This window comes from Pinus tabuliformis, chromosome 2_1 (genome assembly GCF_031772625.1).
Source record: "Pinus tabuliformis cultivar Carrire ecotype Pingquan chromosome 2_1, CPIR1, whole genome shotgun sequence".
Lineage (NCBI taxonomy): Eukaryota > Viridiplantae > Streptophyta > Pinopsida > Pinales > Pinaceae > Pinus > Pinus tabuliformis.
The window spans coordinates 188,191,460-188,214,242 of NC_142299.1; the positions used below are offsets into that span (position 1 = coordinate 188,191,460).

The 22,783-nt window shown below is 36.6% G+C and overlaps 1 protein-coding gene across 2 annotated transcripts in view; it reads left to right on the forward strand.

The window, feature by feature from the left end:
• Positions 1-14,572, forward strand: part of LOC149199363 (protein EDS1-like) — a 46,099-nt gene extending 31,527 nt beyond the window's left edge. For both annotated transcript variants that reach the window (XM_089402412.1, XM_089402411.1), the window contains 2 exons: positions 11,367-12,170; positions 13,401-14,572. In XM_089402412.1, the coding sequence (XP_089258538.1) occupies positions 11,367-12,170; positions 13,401-14,342 (1,746 nt within the window). In that variant the 3' untranslated portion in view covers positions 14,343-14,572. The remainder of the gene's footprint in view (positions 1-11,366; positions 12,171-13,400) is intronic.
• Positions 14,573-22,783: the final 8,211 nt, after the last annotated feature.

Here is a 22,783-nt window from a genome sequence, read left to right on the forward strand (position 1 = left end):
AATCTATTTACTGATAAAAATGGCATGCAAGGGTCTATACATTTTCCATTGGTTTCATTCATCTTTCTGTTTATCTGTCTAACATGGTATTGGGAGCTATCAATGTTTGGAAAATATTTTTTTGTTACCTGTCATGTGATTGTTGCAGCGACTGTCTAGTAATCAAAGATCCTTGTTTTGATCTTCTTTAGTGATTTGACATGAGATGAACATTGATTCAGATGTCCCTTCTTTAATCTTGGAGACATCAACTCTGCCATTGTTTCTTTCTGCATTCACTTTCATAGTATCCATATTTTTGCATTAGTAACATGGTACCTTTTTCTTGTCCATCCACTTTCTGCCTCTCCCCCTTTGATTCTGAGAGTGTCTAGAATGATCTGATTGTCTTGACTATTTTGATATAGCTCTTCATTCTGCTCGCTGATTACCTCTGCCTCTTTGACCTCTTCCTCTACATCTTTGCCGACTCTTGAATGCATATTCTAATGACTCCTCTTCCATGTTGATTCTTGATTTATGGGGCAAAATAGATCCCATAAATTCTTTTACTGTCAATTTGGATAGATCTTTGGACTCCTCTATGGTAATGAAAACCATCTTGAACTTATTAGTAAGACTCCCAAGAACTTCTTTCACAATTTTTTGATCTTCAATTATCTTTCACAATTTTTTTTGATCTGATTCACAACCCCTGTAACTCTAGTCATGAACTGGACAATGTTCTCTATCTCCTTCATCTTCAACGTTTCAAACTCTCTGGAGAGGATTTGAAGCTTCACAGTCTTCACGTTGTCCTTACCCTAGATATGTTAATGCCAAAATATCTCAGGCTTGCTTGACACTAAATGCTCACATTATCTTGGGAAACTTTGAGTCACTTACTAACCTCTCGATCCAAAACTTGACCTTATTCTCCTTCTTCCTTTTTTACTAGTTGATTTTTCTAGGCAATAGACATGAGATGGAAAATTGTTTGATCTGGCTCTGTGAAGTCATTCTCCACTACTTCCCAACATTCCTGTACCTGCAAGGTCTTCATTCTCATAGACCAGAACTTATAGTTCTTGCCAATAAAAACTAAAGGAGTCTAAGGAGGCCATAAATTCGCCCCAAAAATAGTGAAATTTGGGGCATGATTTTGGGAAATCTGCGTTACAGCTGTCGAACTTCAAGTTTTGGGTGCCCAGAGGGTTTTTGATGGTGCTGAATCCATTTCCACCATAAAAAAATGATTCCAACACTCCTATGATCAGATTTTTTGAAAAAAACACCAAATTCCAGTCAAAATAACTTTCCAAATAAATTTATAACCTTAGTAGATATGAGCTTACAAAATCTTTGACCTTCCAAATAAAAACTGCACAAAAGTTAAGGAGATTCTTCCCATCAAATACTGGTGGCCCGATTCATTATAGCTGCGAACGAAGCCATGTTAAAACTCATTCCTTCAACAATCTTCCACCGATGTGCTAATTGTAGAGGACGAGGAATGTAACCTGAACTGTCGTGCTCCAGTTGGTGAATAGACTTTGGGTTTGCGGCAGGGTGACTCCTCGATTTTCTCAACCGCGGCTGCATATCTGCGTCCCTCGATCTCACACTCCGAAATTCAAACCCTTGGATTGGCTCTCCACTCTATAAAGAGGGTTAAGGCTTAAGCCTGCTTTAGCATCATGTTAAACAGAGAAGTAAAGACAGAAATGAAACCAATGGGAAACACATCATTCATTTCAGGTCATTCTCCTCATTAAATAAATTTTACATTTTACAGTATATTAGAAATTTTTTGGGATTATTTAATATTAATTATATATTTCACGAGAAAAACAAGCACATTGATATTGGCTATTACTTCCTTTACAAGCTTGTCAACAATTGTGTATATTTTTTCAATGGTATGGATTTAGAGATCAACTTACAGATATCTTCACCAAATTATGGAAAAGAATTTATTTTGAATTTCAGAGATAACACTTAGACATTGTTAGTGTTGATAAATGTAACCGTTGAGATTAAGAAAGACTGCTAAAATATAATCTTTCTGGTTAACTGAAATGGTTAGATAATTAGTTGTTAGTCGGAGTTCTTTTGAGAGATAATTTTAGACAGGGTTAGTTTAGATATTTTTAAAAAATCCTTAATATTTCTAAAAACCCTTTACTCTTATACAATTTTTAAAAATTCTAAATTTATTGTAAAATCTATTTAATGATGCGCAAGACCCATGTATTTCCAATTAATTTCATTCATCTGCTTTTCCCATGTCTTTACAATTCGTTTCATTCTGTCTTTGCCTATGTATTTAACAAAAATAAGTTGGCAATATTTCAAAGCAGCATGTCTTTACAATTGGTTTCATTCTGTCTTTGCCGTATTTAACAAAAATAAGTTGGCAATATTTCAAAGAGTGTGATAACGGGACAATATTTTCACCCATTCCGGTCGGCTGAAAACAGTAAGTGGTTAAACCTACGATCTAGACAAAATTGTTTTGGATTGATAAAATTGCACATATCAGATCCGGAGATTGCCTACTTTGATTAAGTAGGTGATTTTGAGGGGGCTGAATATCAGATCCAGAGATTGCTTACTTTGATTAAGTAGGTGTTTCTGAGGTGGCTGAATATCAGATCTAGAGATTGCCTACTTTAATTAAGTAGGTGTTTTTGAGGTGGCTGAATCCTACTTTAATTAAGTAGGTGTTTTTGAGGTGGCTGAATCCTTTGATGTAATCAATCAGAATATGCAATTTCGGTCAATTTATGGTCCATTTCAACAAAGATTAGATACTGAATTCCAATGGGGTATATTCGAAAAGGGGGAAATTGATGTGCCATTATCCTATTCCATATTTAGTCAGAGGTGAAGATCGTTGATCAAATGCAGTACTTGCGCCAAGAAATAGAGGTGCCAAAGAAAGGGCATCGCAGAACTGCAACAAAGAACAATGAAAATGTTGCAGCTGAAAGCAACTGCGAAGGAAAATATGAGAACGAAAGATTGTATGATTATGGGTGTTATGACCATTGTGACAAGGGAGATCTTTCAAAACGAATTATTAGCATTGAGGGATGTGATAAGGTTAAGCCTGCCGCAGTAGCAGAGATGACAGGTGGAAAGGAATGGGATGGTGAAGATCTCTTGAGCAGTGATGATGCGGAAGAAAAAGAGCAAGTAGGCCAAGTGCATGTGTATTAAATAAATAAAGGAAGAAAGGAGAATGCCGAGAATGATCTACAGCAAATTGCAAGTAGCGTGAAGATGATAATTGACAAAGTCATGGGAATACAATATTCCCTCAACCTGCTCTTCAGAATTATTTCAGTAAGGAGAAGCAGAAAAAGTATTTAGTATCCAACATGGGTTGTACAGAGTGAGATAGGTTTGGAGTTTGGAAGAAAAGGAAGAGCTGGAAGACTGCATATAACCTTCAACGAGGATGTTCAATTTCAATCAACTAGGGGACTCGAGGAGCATCAGCAGTGTACCTTACCATTTCAGTTACACAAAGTCTTCTTTACTGCAGACCAATATCTAGCAATTAAATACACTATATAATGGAGGGTTTCATTGCTTAAATAGTTGCAGCTTCAGTGTACATGCGTTCGTTCACCTAACTGTTTTTTAGGAATTCGATTACGAGGTTTTGATGCAATTTATTAAGGAATTTAATGGTGTAACTCGTTGTATTTTGTAAACATACTCTGTTTCACTATGTAAAAGGAAGCACATTTGTCGTTAGAATGGGGAGAGTGAGTTGTAGGGAGAAACATTGAGTGACGGTTCAGAGTTGGCGCTTGTGTTATTCTTGGATCAATAAGTTTCTAAATAAGGCTGAAGACTTGCCTCCCCCTTGATGTATCTTCTTTCAATTCAAAGTAATATAACCAGGTTTTTCTGGAATTGACCAGCTGAGAATTTATTCGCATATTTTTTGAAGCAGAGCACTATGTAATTGTTGAAGCGCTTAATTTGTGAGTTCACTGTGTAGCTACATCACTATCAATCTTTAATGTGACATCTCATTTGTATGTATGTTTATAAATTATTATTTAATTTTAATTTGAAATTTCATGCTTTTTAAATTAGAATGGAATAGGATATTTTTATGTAAGTTTATAAGAGATTTTATCAAAATTCAAAAGCATTTAAATTTGCATTATAATTTTTAATGTTTTTTTAATAATTTTTTAATTTACAATTTTATAAAAAAATAATATAATTATATATAAATTTAAAATTTATATAAAGCTATATTTTCATGTTAAATTAAGTGTTTTTGTTTTATTTCATACATACTACAATATATCATCACATGTTTCTATTCTAAATTTTTTTCTTATTTGCAAAGTAGGTTAAGTAATTTCCACCTAACATGATTATGTTAATACAAGTTGATGGAATCTTTTTTCTCTAAGGATTCTTGCCCCAACTTCCGGATTACTCTCATTTCTACCCATTAGTGAATAACCAATTATTCATCCAACAAATCTAATTTTTGAATTCCATAGTTTGTAATCCATTTCATCCCATCACTATATCAAACCTTTATTTCAAGATCATTACCTATTTATATCCACATGCTTTATTTTAATAATATGTATATATTAATTTTCTCTTTCTAAATATAATATAAATATTTCCACTAACTTCATAGGGTAAAGAATTTGGATTTTGTAATATAACTCTGGGTTCCTCTATCAAAAACTCTTTTCAACGCTCTTTCAAAATTCTATGAAGAGGCCATGGACCAAATCATGATCACCATAAAAATGTTGTTTACACTCAGATTTTGAAACTCAGGTTACTCAAATTCAACTCTATAGATGAATTTTCCTGCATTTGTTATAGATGAGTTTTCCTGCATTTGTTTTGCATAAAATACAGTGACTTCAAAAATCAAATGCAAAAAATAGAGTGACTTCAAAAATTCAAGTGAGAAGGCACTAGTTACCATTGATGGCAATCAAATATAATAATTATCTCTTGTTACATGCCAATTACACAATATCATTTGTATAAATGATTAACAGCACAACTTCATCTCCATGTTTGACATCATTGCCTATAAGATAATGAATAACCTCACCCTTATGTTAGTTTGACAACGAATTAGTAAACTTAGGTAAAAATAGATGGTTTTGTATACCGAATAAATCAGTTATGTAACGATAGTTGGGGATATAAAAAACATTCAAATGCTCATGATTTACGATGCGGAGAATCATTGTTAAATAAATTTCATTCAGTTCAGTTTCTTGTCTTGGTCATTTCAGTTTCTTGTCTTGGTCATTTCTTTTTCTGTTTCTATCAACAATTGGTATCAGAGCCTAACAGGGCCGAGCGATTGGGCGTGAAGACTCTGCCTGTGTGAAGAAAAGCGTGAGAGCAGTTTGATGACTCTGCCTGCGTGAAGTCTGCCTATTGAAGAACCTGCGTGGTGGATTTTATTTGCTGTGTAACTGGGACGCAGAGGAATACAACGACTCTGCCTGCGTGAAGAAGAGTCCAGAACCGGACTCTGCAGAACCTGCGTGGTGGTTTTTTTTTTATTTGCTGTGTAACTGGGACGCAGAGGAATACGCACTAACTGGATCGACAGAATGGGTGGAGCAGAACTATGATTTACTGTTTTCATCCACGATGGCATATCTCAATGTTGATGTGGCTGTCAGTGATCTTATTCAGGATATAGCTAAGGAGAGTTTTGCTGCTGCTACGTGAAGGTTTGGAGGCATTGAAGTGCGCCAAGACTTTCTGTTGTGCCAAACCCTCTGCATGAAGCTGTTTTGCTTGCAAGAGGCGATTTGAAGCTATGTGTCCTGTGTGGAGGAGAGGAGGAGCCTGTTTGCTGCCCGCAGCCTGGCGTGTATCCTGCGTGAAGGAGAGAAGGAGCCTGCTTGTTGCCCGAAACCTGGCGTGTGTCCTGCGTGAAGGAGAGGAGGAGCCTGCTTGCTGCCAGAAGCCTGGCGTGTGTCCTGCGTGAAGGAGAGAAGGAGCCTGCTTGCTGGCGTGTGGAACCTGGTAAATTTTTCCTTTATTGAGAATTTTTCTCAGAAATTTGCATATTTGGAGGACAGCAAATCATAGAAATACAAGAATCATTTTTCCCAGAAACTCAAAAATTTGAATTTGGAGGAAAACAAGAATTATTTTTTTTTTTTTCCAAAAACTCAGAAATTTGAATTTGGAGGAAAGCAAGAATTATTTTTCCCAAAAATTTCACAGAAATTTAAAGGGTGAAAGGAAACAAAGGATTTGAAATTTGTTTTTCTGTTTGATTTGGGGAAGTTTTTTTTTTTAGAAAGACTGAAACCCTAGGAAGGAGGAAAAATGGCCAAGATGTCGAATGCAAAATTTGAGGTGGAGAAATTCACCGGAAAGAGCAATTTTGCTCTTTGGAAACTGAAGGTTAAGGATCTGCTTGTGCAACAAGGGTTGCACAAGGCATTGGATGGGGTTACTAAGAAACCTACAACCATGACTACTTCAGACTGGGAGGACTTGGATGCCCGAGCTCTCAGTACCATCCGGTTATAGCGGATGAAGTTCTCTTCAACATCGTTGAAGGGACTACGGCGTCAGGATTATGGGAAAAACTTGAAAACCTCTATATGACAAAATCATTAACCAACAGAATTTATCTGAAACAACAGTTATACAGTCTTCGAATGAAAGAAGGTTCAAGCGTTGCAGAACATTTGAATGTTTTTAATACACTAATTTGTCAATTAACAGATATGGAAGTCAAAATACAGGAAGAAGACAAAGCCATAACCTTGCTGTGTTCTCTGCCTGAATCATGGGATCACTTCGTAACCTCAATCAGCTTCAACTCTGCTGATTCTTTGAAGTTTGAATCAGTCGTGGGAGCTCTTCTGTCTGAAGAAGTACGAAGGAAATCCAGCACTGATACAGCTGCATCAGAAGCCATGGTCGCTAGAGGACGCTCAAAGGAAAGAGGAGACAAACCAAGGGGGTCTTCCAGGTCGAAATCGAAGGGCAAGAAGTGTAAGGCAAAATGTTGGAACTGCGGTAAAGTTGGACACTTGAAGAAGGACTGTTGGAAATGGAAGGAATCCGAAAACCTGAAGAACGAAGCGAATCAGGGTGATTCAGGTTTGGTAGACGAAGTTTTATCTGCTAAAGAATTGTGTATGATAGATGAAACTTCACCTGAATGTAATGTCTCTCAGAGTTTTGATAACTGGCTGTTAGACTCTGGTGCTTCGCATCATATGTGCCCACATAGAAATTGGTTTACTTATTATGAAAATGTAAACGGTAGTTCTGTGTTTATGGGTAACAATATGTCATGTCAGACTGTTGGGATGGGAGATATCAGGATTAAGATGTATGATAACACAGTTAGGACATTAACTAGTGTTAGACATGTACCTGATTTGAAGAAAAATTTAATCTCTTTGGGAGTGTTGGATTCAGATGGTTATAAGTTTACAGGTCAGGATGGCATCTTGAAAGTCTTCAAAGGTGCTCTTATGGTTATGAAGGCAGAAAAGGTCGGAAATCTTTACAGGCTAAAAGGAAGTACTCATGTCGGTGAAGCAGCGGTTGCGTCAGAAAAGGAAGAAGCAGGTACTCGTCCGTGGCATCAGCGTTTGGGTCATATGAGCGAGAAGGGTCTTCACATACTGATGAAACGTAAATCTCTTCCCGGTCTGAAATCCTTGAATTTAGATTTCTGTAAACATTGTGTGTATGGAAAACAGTGTAAACAGAGATTTAAACTTGGCAATCATAATAGTAAAGATGTTTTAGACTACATTCATTCTGATCTGTGGGGGCCTTCCCCTGTTATGTCATATGGAGGTGCATTGTATTTTTTAACGTTCATTGATGATTACTCTCGTAGAGTTTGGGTCTATATGCTAAAAAGGAAAGCTGATGTATTAAATGTCTTTAAACAATTTAAAGTAATGGTAGAGAAAAGAACAGGCAAATCTATTAAATGTCTAAGAACTGACAATGGTGGTGAGTTCACTTCTGTTGAGTTTGAACAATACTGTAAGGATGAGGGCATTGTTAGACACAAAACTGTTGTTTATACTCCTCAGCAAAATGGTGTTGCTGAGCGTATGAATTGGACTCTTATGGAAAGAGCCAGAAGCATGATCAACAATGCTAACTTGCAAAAGGAGTTGTGGGTAGAAGCAGTATCTACTGCTTGTTATTTAGTTAACAGATCACCTTCAGTAGCAATTGATTGTAAAATTCCTGAAGAAGTTTGGACAGGTCAGTCTTGTGACTATTCTCATTTGAGGATATTTGGCTGTGATGCTTATTCTCTTATTCCGAAAAATCAGCGTTCAAAATTAGATCCAAAGTCGAAATGTTATGTCTTTGTTGGGTATGACTATGCAGTGAAAGGATATAGGTTGTGGGATCCTACTTTGCGGAAGATAGTCATTAGTAGAGATGTAACATCTGATGAATCCTCTTTGTTAAAATCAAATGTTGAAAGAATTGAACAGGAACAGGTATCGCCGAGTCAACGAGTTCAGTTGGAGGCTAGATCTTTCAGTGACAGTCGAAAGGAAGGAGAGACTTCTGGAGACAAAGGTGTTGAAGACACAAAGGAATCTGTTGAAGCTTCTGAACCAGTGCAAGTTTCTGAACCAATTCAGCAACCAGTCGCTCTGAGAAGGTCTACAAGGGAAAGGAAAACTCCCAAAAGGTATGAAGATTCTGTTTCATCTGTTGCTTTGGTTACTGAAGATGGAGAACCTTCGTGTTATCAGGAAGCAGTGGATGATACAGATAGCGAGAAATGGAAAATGGCTATGGAAGAAGAAATGGACTCCTTAGCCAAGAACTATACCTGGGATCTTGTAGAGCTTCCTGAAGGGAGAAGTGTTGTTGGATGTAAATGGGTCTTCAAGCTGAAACGGAAAGTTGATGGGAGTATTGAAAGGTATAAGGCGCGACTGGTAGCAAAAGGGTATTCTCAGGTTGAAGGTATAGACTTTCATGAGATTTTTTCTCCAGTTGTAAAACTTGTTTCTATACGTACTGTGTTGGCACTAACTGCGTTGCTTAATCTTGAGTTAGAACAGTTAGATGTTAAAACAGCTTTTCTACATGGTGATTTGAACGAAGAGATATATAGGGAACAACCAGAAGGTTTTGTACGAGGTCGCAGCAGAAGATTAGTTTGCAAGCTCAGGAAATCATTGTATGGTCTGAGGCAGTCTCCCAGACAATGGTACAAGAAGTTTGATTCCTTCATGGTGAGCCAGAACTTTATAAGAAGTGAGTATGATCATTGTGTGTACTTCAAAAGTTTCAATGGCATATTCATTATCTTAGCTCTGTATGTTGACGATATGCTTATTGCAAGCAAAAGCATGGAAGAGATCAACAAGTTAAAGGCTCAACTCTCTAGGACATTTGATATGAAGGATCTTGGAGCAGCAAAACATATCTTGGGCATGGAGATACACAGAGACAGGAAAAATGGTAAGCTTTGGTTGTCACAGCAGAAGTATGTGGAGAAGGTACTTGAAAAGTTCTCTATGAATAATGTGAAACCTGTTAATATTCCTTTAGCTTCCCATTTTAAGCTTTCTTCGGTTTTGAGTCCTAGAGATGATGAAGAAAAGCAGTATATGTCTCATGTACCATATGCAAACGCTGTAGGCAACTTAATGTATGCGATGGTATCTGCAAGACCTGACATTTCACATGCAGTTGGAGTTGTCAGCAGGTTCATGGCAAATCCAGGTAAAGAACATTGGCAAGCAATGAAATGGGTGCTTCGATATCTAAGAGGCACAAGTGATCATTGCATCGTCTTTAATGGTAGTGAAGGATCAGTCTGCGGATATGTAGATGCTGACTATGCAGGTGATTTGGACAAAAGAAGATCTACTACAGGTTACGTCTTTACTCTTGCAGGTGGAGCAATTAGTTGGATGTCAAAGCTTTAAGACACGGTTGCATTGTCCACTATCGAAGCTGAATATATAGCTGCTTCAGATGCCAGTGAAGAAGCAATCTGGTTAAAGGGTCTGCTCGATGAGATTGGAAGGACGCAAGAGAAAGTGAATGTACTTTGTGACAGTCAAAGCGCTATTCACTTGGCTACAAACCCTGCCTATCATAGCAGAACCAAGCACATTGATGTAAGGTATCATTTTCTGAGACATGTGATCGATGGCGGAAAAGTAGCTCTTAAAAAGGTCCATACACGAGAAAATTGTGCAGACATATTCACAAAGCCAGTTACAATAGAGACGTTGTGGTGGTGTTTAGCTTCTCTTGGCTTGCAGGAAAGATGATGAATGGGAAAATTGTTGTCAAGGTGGAGTTTGTTAGTTTGACAACGAATTAGTAAACTTAGGTAAAAATAGACAGTTTTGTATACCGAATAAATCAGTTATGTAACGATAGTTAGGGATATAAAAAACATTCAAATGCCCATGATTTATGATGCGGAGAATCATTGTTAAATAAATTTCATTCAGTTCAGTTTCTTCTTGTCTTGGTCATTTCTTTTTCTGTTTCTATCAACACCTTATGCACACAAACACACACTGCCGATAAATTCCCTCAAAACCCATCCATTAATATCGTATACAAGGTCAGATTTCTACACCTTCAATGTTTGATCGGCCATTTGTGTTGAGTGTTTCTGAAGTTCTAGATTAAGTATCTTTAAGCTTTCAACTAAGTTCGTGTCTATGTTTTGGATACAATCTAATTTTGTAGAAAGCTGTCTTCGATTGTCTGAATTTGGGGATTTAAACAGTCAATGTTCCCCATTTCAATGTATTTGGAATTTTGATCGGTTCAAATTCCCTATTCCCTAAGTTTATCTGGAAATTTTATCAATTCAAATTCCCTGAGTTTATCTGGAATTTTTAACGATTCGGATTCCCTATTCCCTAACTTTATCTGGAAATTTTATCGATTCAAATTCCCTGAGTTTATCTGGAATTTTCATCGATTCAAATTGCCTGAGTTATTGTTCTATGAACGGAACTTGGTCATGGTAGAACTCTGGTTAAACCCGGGAGTCTCCCAAATCACCTAGAGCCTGAAAATCGGCCAAAATGCCTGCAACTTGATCATGTGAGAACCCTCATTAAACCTGAAATTTTGCGATTTTTTTTATCAAAATTGTCGCATAAAAGAAGGATTCACGTCTATCCACTCAATGAACTTCGTAAGTTTGTCGCATAAAAGAAGGATTCACGTCTATGCATTCAATGAACTTTGTAAAGAAGTTAGAGACAAAGCACACAAATCTTTACCCCCAGCCACGCTATAAAACAGTGAGCTTGTTTAAATAATCATTACTTGCACTTGCAATTTATATTTTGTAATTTTGATTGTTGTTGCAGGCCTGTCTGGACTATGAGAGGGGGAAGAACGTTGTGTTTACTGGTCATTCCATGGGAGCGGCTATTGCTTTGTTGCTGACGCTGTGGATGTTGGATAAGCAGACCCGGCCTGGCCGGCCTAAATCTGTTTTCTGCATCACATTTGGTTTCCCTTTAATTGGCGATGAAATTCTCGCACGAACAGTTCGTCGGAGGAGGTGGGGCGAACAGTTCTGCAATGTCGTTTTAGGAAGTGATATATTCTCTCGAATTTTGTTGGTCCCTTGTAAATATGTGTGCGAGCCCTTAGAGGCACTGTTACCCTATTGGAAAAGATCCATGCAGTGTGCGACGGATTTAATGGATTCAACCAAGAAATCTGTGGAAGCAACCCTCCCTCTAAACGTAGATGGTATTGATGAGTTTGTCAGCACCGTCGTTCAGGATTGCGCAGCCATCGTCAATTACAGCAGCGCAGCCATTGTGAGTCCCAACAACCTGCTAATGGCTGCTGTAAAGCCTCTAGTGAAGCTAAGCCCTTATCGGCCATTTGGGTATTATGTATTTTGCACCAGGAGTGGTGGGATTTGGACAGATAATCATTTTTCTGTGTTGCCCATCCTCTATTATGCTCTTCAAACATCAGATGTCGATTTGGAGGAATTCATCTTAGGGCACGTTGGTTATGGCCATACCTTACCCATTGCTCTGCAAAACATAGTGAAGTTGACAGAGCTTTCAGATATTCCTTTGTCAGATGCAGGATCAATTTACCAACACAAGAGGACCGCAACACAGCTCGAAGCTCTTGGGCTTGGTATTCAGGTAAGTCCGTTGTCATTGAGTTTTTCAATCTTTTATTGAATTGAGTTTTTCAATCTTTTATTGAATTGAGGCTTCTGTGATCCATATCAGGTTTAGGAGAGATTTTTCTGCGTAAATCACAAAATCTATCATTTATTCCCAAAAATCTCTGATAAACCTTTTCAATCTTCTAGCACTTTAAATTTTTAAAAGTAATATTTTCATGATCGGCAACCATTATACAAAAGTAATATTTTTATGATCGGCAACCATTATACTAATAATATTAGTAATAACCTATTTATATGAAAGAATATTACTAAATATGAATTGAGCAGCCTAAATCCCTAATGATAAAATGGATTTATACCTTGTCTTGTGACTGTAATAATCTGCCCATGTTATTACTAGCTGAACTTGATCTTCTTCAGCATAAATTTTTAAGATCTTTCAATATATGTCGTATAACATATGCATCTGGTATTCTAACTAACAGAGTTCCATTGCAAAGCCAATGTTATTGTCGGTAAAGCCATCAAAAGTTGACTTTAATAAGTGTTTTTGCCTAAGGACGGATTTATTAAATTATTTATTTTATTGTGAGTCAGAAAGAAACAAGTCTCCACTTCGGTTGAGAACACCTTGTTTTTCTCTACGGATCTAAAAGCACCTAGCTTGTTTCTTGGGGCATCAATCTGAAAGTGGCATAAACAACCAGATGGAAAAACATAAAAAGTGAATAGCCTCGCTTAGGGTGAAGTGGACAATGATAAGCATAGTATGCTCTATTGCCCATGTACGAGCCAGTAAGATCGAAGCAATAGAGATTGAGAGGTTTTACAGAACCTAAATTGGAGTTGATAACTTCAAAATATAAACGTTAAGGATATTCTATTTGGATGAGTAAATCTTCATCTAAATCTTGAAGCACCAGACAGTTCAGGCATAATATGTCATTTGTTTTTCTATATATGAGACATTTTTTTCCCGTCATGTTGCCTTCAGCATTTCGATCTGTTGAAAGCTGCCGACAATATAAGATCCATAACCACGAGGGAATAAGAGAGGGTAATATATCTGACAATCACCGTTCAAACAAAGTCTGCTTGTCAATAAAAAATTTGTCCTAAACCTTCATGGCAAAGAATGACTTTCTACTAGAATAATTTGCTATTCTGATAGAGGAAAGACCTTTTTGCTAGATTGGATTGGTAGGGCATTATTTTTTGATTGGTGAAGAAATTTGTGTAGAATTGCCGAGCAAGACTTTCTCTGAGAGCAGCAGGACAAATTATGAAGCAGCAGAGGGCGAAGGTATCCAAATTGGAGGATGAAGTAATGGTAAAGATAAAAAGGGCCGTCGATGAACTAGAAAAGTATCGAAGCCAATGTTTGATATTTGGCATAGGATACTACGACGCATTCAAAATTAAGCAACGACGTGAGCTGGACTTCAAGGCTAACCTCCTTAGGCTGGAGCTCGCAGGCTGCTGGGACAAAATCAAACAAATGATATGGGTTGCGCAAGACTCGGTGGACAAGTTTAGCTTTAAGAACGAATTACCGGATGATTTTCAGAGTAGGGAAGAGTGGATAAGACTGGGCACTCACTACAGGCTGCTTGTTGAGCCTCTGGACATAGCTAATTACTATAGACTGGGCTATAACGAAGATAGTACGGGCCACTACCTCGTTAATGGGAGGCCTCGTCGTTACAAGATTCTTCAAAAGTGGCTAGAAGACAGTGAAGAGAATAACCAATCGATACCACAAACTACAGGCACTGATCAGCCCACAATGTTCACACAGGACTCCTGCTTCTGGGCTTATGTCGAAGAAATTTCATGCTTAATGCATAATAATAACCTAAAAGATGAGGACAAATCTAGTGGAAAGATCAAGTCCAAATGCCAGGAATTTGAAGAGCGAGTGGGGCGTTTGATCGATTCCAATGGTTTGTGTATGGAAGAGCTTTTGACTGGCGAGTCTACTTTTAAAATGGTGGTCAAGTGGTTGTGGAAGCACAAGACTCCAGAGCAGAAAGCAAGTTCTCCCTTTCGCACTATTATGGACATGACTCCAGAGCAGAAAGCAAGTTCTCCCTTTCGCACTATTATGGACAGGACTCCAGAGCAGAAAGCAAGTTTTCCCTTTCGCACTATTATGGACAGACACCCAGAATTGATTCAGTAATAATGCAACTGCTCACAATATTAAATCTGACCTGGATGCTCATTCAGCCAGGTTAGAGAACAGAGGAGCTGTGGCGTCCTCCCTTTTTTTTATAATTCTTGAATTGGGGTTTTTCTTCTCTTTCAAGTAGCTGCCATTAGCAAGAGAATTTCTGTATCTACGTTCTGGGTTATTTTCTTGTTCAACAATTATCATAGCCTTAATGTATCATCGATGATCTCTTTGATACTCTTTCCTCTTGTGCCAAGCTGAGAGATATGAATCTGTGCCTGATGTGTTTTCCTGCATCATTCTGTCAGAATTATATTTTCCTATTAATTTTTTACATCATATCCCTAAGCAATCTTTTGAATTACTTCTATGACTGTTTAATAGCATCTTTATGCCATTTATCAAGAATTTAATAGAGCAGAGGCTTGGAGGCTTTAATGAGCAACCAAAACAGGAATGCTTTTCTTTCAGGAATTACTAATTCCTTTTAGGATGTTCAAGCATTGTCAGGCAAAAGTTACACATAAGGGAAGCTCGAAGAAGTCAAAAACAAGGCAGATGCTACATTGTCATCAGAAACCTCATGTAAAATTCTAGATGATAGAACAGAGAATAATGCTTTTTTAACAAGTAGTTGGAGTCTCTGCTGGATAATTCAACCCAAATTACATTTTGACATCCATTGCCAATGTGAGCAATGATTTAAAGTTGTCTGGAATGATTTAAAGTTGTCTACCAATGCAAATTCCTTCCAAGATGTCTGGCATTAGTGCAAGGTGGATTACTTTTTTTGGGCAGACTCTGACCAACTTAGAAGAGGTGGATGTTTTGGAAGGTATTTCAAATGCTAGACATGCATTTCAGGATGAGCATGCTCATCACCATCGATCATTTTATGGGCAGGGAACTCCCATACTTGTTAATATGTACGATTTATGGGAAAACTAAATAATCATGGCTTTTTATTTAATACAGTGAAGGTGGTGGATGGATTGCCTTCTACAGATATATCTCGATTTTATAAATGTTCATGGGATTCAGCATGGAACGGATGTGAGCAGGTTTTTTCCATTCATGTTCAAAGACACTTGATCAGTTACTTTCCAAATGCAATTCAGAAGAAAGCCATTTAATAGGTACAAGCACTGTATTGTTAATTTGGTTTGGCCGTTGATAATATGTACAATTTTACAGGATTTTGAATTGGCAAGATTAGAGGTCAAACATAATTCCATGTTTATTAAATATTCGGTCTTAACTTATAAGAATTCAAATGTAATTCCATGTTTTTTTTCATTAAATATGAGTATTCTTTCCATGGCTTGAAAGATCAGCTCCTGAGCACCAACCACAATGGTTTATTTGGTGTAGATTTGAATGGAAAATAAAAAAGCCAAAATGCAATTAATACTATCCTCAATTGCAAACAAATAATATGCAAATAAAAGACAAGAATGCACATCATTGTTACTGAGAAAACCGTCACAGATCTTGTCATGAAGGAATATCCGTAATTAATACTGCTCTCAATTACAAAGAAATAATCCGCAGATAAAAGGCAACAATGCACACCATTGTTATTGAGAAAACTGTCACAGATGTTGTCATGAAGGAATACTCAGAACTGACATTATTTTTATTGGGAAAATTGTCACAAATAGATTGAGGAACACTTATCTGTTAAACCTCCCTTGTTAGGACTTTATAGGCAGGGTTAATCATGAATGGAAATCCAAGGCAATTTGAGTTAAATTTATAATTTAATTATTTTTTAAAGTTAAAATTATGATTGAGAATATGTTTCCTTCTCAGAGGTTATAAGTTCAAACGAAAAGGGATAGAGTTTGTATATCTTTGTAGATATTAGTAGACAAATCGGCTGCAAGGAGAGGGTCTCTTATCCTTCTGGTCTCATAAATAAGAAAGTCTCGTAAACAAATTTGGTGCCCAATAACCTTAACATTAATAACAATATATACCAAATAATATGACTTTAATCCTAATCATTAGGTTTCCTAAACATTTCAAATTCTGCCATCAACATAAAACTGCTATACAAAAAACTAAGAAATTTCATAACCCCACACATGCAAACCCCAAAATGTCCACTAAATAAAGTTATTTTTCCTTGGCTAAATTTATGAGGAAATTTTATTTGTTAAATTTATGAGGAAAAATTATTGGTATCCCTTCGCATAGATTGCTAGACCCACTCCATAAGTAACAGAACGAATCCAGTGCATGCCTTCCATGAAGATACTGCCAACGGAAACCATTAATGGATGAATGGCATACTTACCTTTGTCCAAGCTGTGAGCTTTGTCACTTATCTGAATGCCAAGCCAAGGACCTTGAAAAGTATGCCCAAAAGTCTGGCCAATACTTCTCACCACTGCAAACAAAGAAAGAGCACATAATGCAACGAAATCTTGAAGTCTGTATCTGCTGCCAGACAGTGATTGAGCAGAAAATCCCATTCTACAGTCTGTATTGCAGGAACGGTTTAGCTGAATCTCACGTCTACCGATCCCTGTTTTCTTCTTGGCCTCGAATTCCAAGAGAGATGGCCCAGCGTAGCCGTGCTGTTTGCAATACGCCACAAATCCACATTAATGAAGCCTCAAATCCTTGGTCCTTCATATGTGATTTTCTCGGTCCACCTTATGGGGACACTATATGTTTTTAAAATCTCCTGTCTATCTGAAAAATGTCTCCACTGAGACACCTGTAATACTGATCATTATATCATCTTAATATAATCTATTTTGATTTTTTCCTCTGAAGCCTCAAATCCGCAAGGGAAGAACACCCAATGCGTGGCCGTAATGTTATGCAATACGCCACAAATCTGCAGTAATGAAGCTTCAAATCTGCAGGGGAAGAACACCCAACAGACCGCGAGAAGCAAGAGATGAATCAACATACACAGCGTGCTCTACCTTGAACACCCTACCGGTATCAGATAAGGACTGGATTCAACTTGAATGAAGTCTATCTTCCTTAGAAGGTGTTGTTGCCCATGGAGGCGCTTTCCAAGGTTCAATATTAAAAGAAGCCGTAGTATATCTGATATATAGGTTCTGAAGTTTTTTTTTCAAATTTTTTTTTGGGTTAAAGTGATTTAAAATTTGGCGATTCAAATTTTTTGGTGAGAGTGATTTAAATTTTCGTGGTTGAATCATACGTTTGAATTGTAATTTTTTAAAAATATTTAACTATAAAAAATACTATAAATATTTAATTTATATTAAATCGATATATAAAATAATAAAAAATCAATTTAAAAAACACAAAATTAAAATTTTATACCAAAAAAAATATTTCATCTAAAACTTAAAGACCTTTTAATAAAATAAAAATAATTATATACTAATGACATTGCAATATTCCTTTCCAAAATATAATATTATAAAGATGGTATCATTTACTTTAGTTTTTTTTCATGATACTACAAAAATTGTAATACTAATATCTTGGTGCAAAGGGTACAGGATAATGTTTTGGTTTGTTTTACTTTTTGAATATGTACAATAACATTTCAAATAGAAGAGTTTCTAGTGTCTTATTAGAGGTCGAAGATTCACTGGTCGAATGGGCTTGGAGGTCGACTAAGAGATCATGTATCTCTTCAAAGGTGTAGCGTGCCGAGGGGTCTGACTATGCGGGATGTCATTGTGTCATGTCCTCTCTTCCAATGTCAAGAAAGGAAATAAAGATGGATAGTAGAAGGTGAAAAAATGGTGGTCATCAGATATGGAAGATATTCAATATAATATAAGAACAAGTGGTGAGGTAGTAGTGCGGTTAGAGTTTGTATAACCCCATTGTTTAGCGTGATCACTTTAAATAGTAATAAATACAAGCGACCTACTTGGGCAACAAATCATTTAAAGTTGCATAGAGTATTCAAAACGTTGCAATATGTGATTTGTGTTAATGTGAAAATTAAATCCCATCATAATAGTTAAACCAATCAAAAATTAACTATATAAATTTAAAATATTCAATAATTTTATTTTTCTTTACATAAAAATGACATTAATATATAATTTGACAAAACTTTAAAAAAATGTTTCAAAAAATTAGTAATTAATAGGAATTCAAGAAGCATTCGCTTTATGTCCATGGGTTTTTGGATAGATGGGCATTGTTAGATGTTAAATCATTGTTAGCAGTTCATTTGTGCACTTTTTTCAAAAAGTTATTTATATCTATTTAACTTTTTCACATTATATTAATGATGTAAAAGATTAGTTTGTCTATTCATCCAAAATTTTATTTGAATGAAAATTGTAAAATTATGTTATCAATTAAATTTTATCCAAGAATAATTATTCAATAATTCTCTTTTTCAAGTCATGTGCAAAGTAAGTAAAATAAAGTTATTGTTTTAAGTTGGAGGGAACCTCATTATCAAAATTATAAATCAAATAAATTTTCGAAATTTGGAGGAGACTAAGAAAAGGAGATGAAGAGGGAAAGAGAAACACAAATGAAAAAAAATAAAAATTAGGTGGGAAAAATGTAATCTAATGAGAGAAAAAGTTAACACAAATGCAATATTAATGTTTGTTTTATTTATTGATTTATTAAAAAATGATTTTCTCATTTATTTATTTATTTATTTTATTTTTTTTTTCCGAAGGTGGCAAAACCTATCAAACTCAGGTGTCAAACCAACAGTGAGGACAGCCATATTCTAATTATTAAAATTAAAATATTTTTATTTTTTAATAATTAAATAAACTTATATATTTAAAATATAATTTAAGTAATATAAAATTGAAAAAAATAATAATCCAATAATAATTAGGTAGTGGGAAATTATTCTCAACTTAAACTAATGACAACTTCTTATCACATTCTTTACTTAAAAGATAAATCTTCCACCAAAATCTGAAAAACAATGCTTTGCTCCCACATTAACGGCAACATTTTATCAAATTATTAACTTTGAAAATAGATCTTTCACTCTGAGCAAATTTGTGATAAGAAAAAATGTGGACTTTCAATTAACAATATAATGATTTACTTCGTCAAGTCACCTAAAAGCTATAATTATAATTTTATTAGTTTAATAAGAAGTTACACATTGTAATTACCAAGGAGGCGATTAGCGTGCCATGAATCCAAGTTGCCACCACCATCACATGGCATGGGACACAACATTCAAACTATTCCATTTCAAAAACACAACAAGCAGTAATTTAGTCATCAAAGTGTGTGGAAATGGGTGTATTATGCTGCCTGTAGGAATGTCCAACACCTCACTCTAAAGGATATAGCACCACCTGCCCTTTGAAGGATATACCACCACTTGCCTTTTTCTCAGGTACTTGTCTTTCTACTACTAGATTGTCCAACCATGTTCTCACACAATTCCAACCTAATTCCCTAGGTTCAACCATCTCATTACTGCTCCTCCGAAGATATCGAATTCACATATGACTCTTTCACTTGTTTACTTCTCATTGCCCATCTCTTTAGAAACTTACTATAGCTCACCATGTTGGCTTACTGAAACTTGTCAGTTCAGCTTCCAATCTTACACATTTAGTTTTAGATGGTGAAGTGGAGATGTAGGTTTTAACTGCAAATTTTCCGAAGCTTACAATTCTAAAGGTAAACAGGTCTTTAAGGATACAAAATGTGAGAATAAATGGAATGTTGTTTCAAAAACGTTCCTGCATGATCTACGAATTCATGATCTATGTTCTTTCAGGTATATTTTTGTTTTTTTATTAGATTTATGTGTTTATTTAGGTTGAATTTTATCGCAATACAATTGCAAGAGTTGAAGGCCAATCCATATCGAAATGCTAAGGCATTTTCGTTGAAGCATGCCTTTCCAAGTCAAGAGGACCAGTAGCCATTTTTTTGTGCAGAATGGTATTCTAAAAAATGGTGATGTGGTGGTGTGTGATGAAACGTTTGAGAAAGTAATTAGTTGGTTTTAGCGAATATTTCAGATTCAGGATCTTCCAATACCTTTTACCTTTTAGACCATTCTTAAAGATTTCTTGAAACGTTATTCATTTCTTCAACTTTAGGTTTTTCCTTGTTTTAAATGTACTTTATGAGCAGGTAAGGGCTTTGATTGATTGTGCCACTGTAAGTCAAAATTTGTTGGCATTGTGCCAGTGTAACTGAGTTATAATCATAACAAATATCGACAATGAAAATGAAGGCATTTTTTATTGAATGATATTCAATTCACACATATTTTTGAGTATATGAAATTCGTTCTTCAATGAAGAGCAAGTATGGGCTTTGCTTGATGACGATGGAGCTCGTCTTGAGAAATTTGGGCCCTCCATAGCGGTGCAGGTCTGTAAAGCTCTAGGGTGAGCAGAAATTGTTCACCCCAGCCAGGCCCTACACTCTATTTTCATCGTTCCAGCTAATCCCCACACTCTGTCTTCGTCGTACTTTGTCAAGTTAAAATCCGACACATGGAAAAAGTTTTGCATAGCCTTTTTCGTCCACCTCCGTCTCATGGACCACGCGATGACTGCCCGTGTGTTCATCCCCCTCCATTTCATGGACCCCACGATCACTTCCCCTGTGTTCGTCCGCCTCTGTCACGCCCCTACACCTACGGTAGTCTTTCAACTGCTTATAGCGAGGTGCGGCACTACCAATCGTTTTCTTTTCACCAATACTTACGATTGTAGACTATGCCTAACATTCCATACTTAGTTTTATTTTTGTTACCAAGCATTATTATGTTTCCTTTATACAAGTGAAAGCCCATAACATTCACCTAAACAACATTATACAAGAGAAATGCACAATAGTATAAAGGGAGGGGCAACTCCCTGCAATATGTGTAGAAATTTGAATAATATAACACTTATTCACAGAGATTATCCTGATTATACACTATTTTTGGAATGCATGCATAATACATAGCCTCCTCCACCATTGATCATCAATTTGCGGAATTAAAAAAACAATTGCATGCGCACATTGAAACATCAATCGCACATATCAACACAGTATGTAATGGGGAAAGCATACAGCTGAAAACCCCCAACTATCTGTATATTATAATGATAGAGAACATGTAACAATACATAGTACAATACTCCTCACAAGTACTCAGTACTATCTCCACATGCTACACACAAACTAGCTCAGATCTGAACAAGTCACGGGTTCAAATCTCCTCCACTGTTTGCCTGCCTCTACTACGCAATCCAAGTTGAGAATAGATCAGATCCAAGTTCGAATTTCCTTGGCTTGTACTGCGCAATCCTCATTGGCAATTTCAATCAATGATTGTGCAAATCTCATGCACAGTTATAGTCACAACTGATAGTAGTCTCACCCTTTCACCCACCTCTAACACTTGTCTCCACTGAACTGTCCATGCACTGAGTTAACTGATGTATTCTTTAGTTGATTGATGAGTTAATAATTAGTGAATTAATTAATAATTAATTCACATCACTCATCACTAGTGTATTTGGCAGTTAGACTAAATACAACTAGTTCAACTAAGTCAAACTGAACACAACTCCATCAACTCCTCAATCAACTCCACCAAACTCAATCACTTGAGTTCTAACTGAAGTCCATCATGCAATAGCTCAACTAACCCATAGGAAAAGTGTATTTCCTTCTGGCAGTTGCATGTGCCACATCCGTAGCTCGAACTGAAGTGCTGCAAGAGGATAAGATAATGTTTATAGTCCAAATATTATTAAGAGCTAATAATATTTGACTGTTCTATTTTTTGACTGGCAGTCTAAAAATAGAGGTCCATCTATTTTTACCAACATGACCAATCATCCATAAATAGCATCCTGCAACTCATAGACCATGATCCATATGTCTAAAAATAGACATAGTCTAAAAATAGACTTTGCGCCAAAAATAGCCTGCGGGCCCACTTAGTGAAGGCGACTTCTTTTCACTAAGCTCCATCATCTTGTTGCATTTTCAACACTCCCTCTCAACAAGATGTGGATTATCTACAACCCCTATCCTACCTCTGTGGTATTCGAATTTGCTCCTAGTGAGCGCCTTCGTCAAGATATCAACATCCTGATCCTCCGTGGGAATGTATGAAAGTAACATGATTCTCCGCTGCAAACAATCTCTAATATGATGGTACCTGATGTCGATGTGCTTGGATCTATCATGAAATACTGGATTAGCCGAGAGTTTAATGCAACTCTGGTTATCACAATAAATCACAGTAGGCTCCAAGTGTGACCTGAATAACCCGACCAGGATCTTCCTCATCCATATAGCCTTGCATGCAACCAAACTTGCTGCCATATACTCGGCCTCTGCTGAACTGAGTGCCACAGATCTCTGCTTCCTGCTGTACCAAGAAACTGTTGTCGACCCGATACTGAAGATCCCTCCAGATGTGCTCTTTCTGTCCGTTGGGCTCCTTGCCCAATCTGCATCCGTGAAGCCACATAGCTTCACCTCATCCT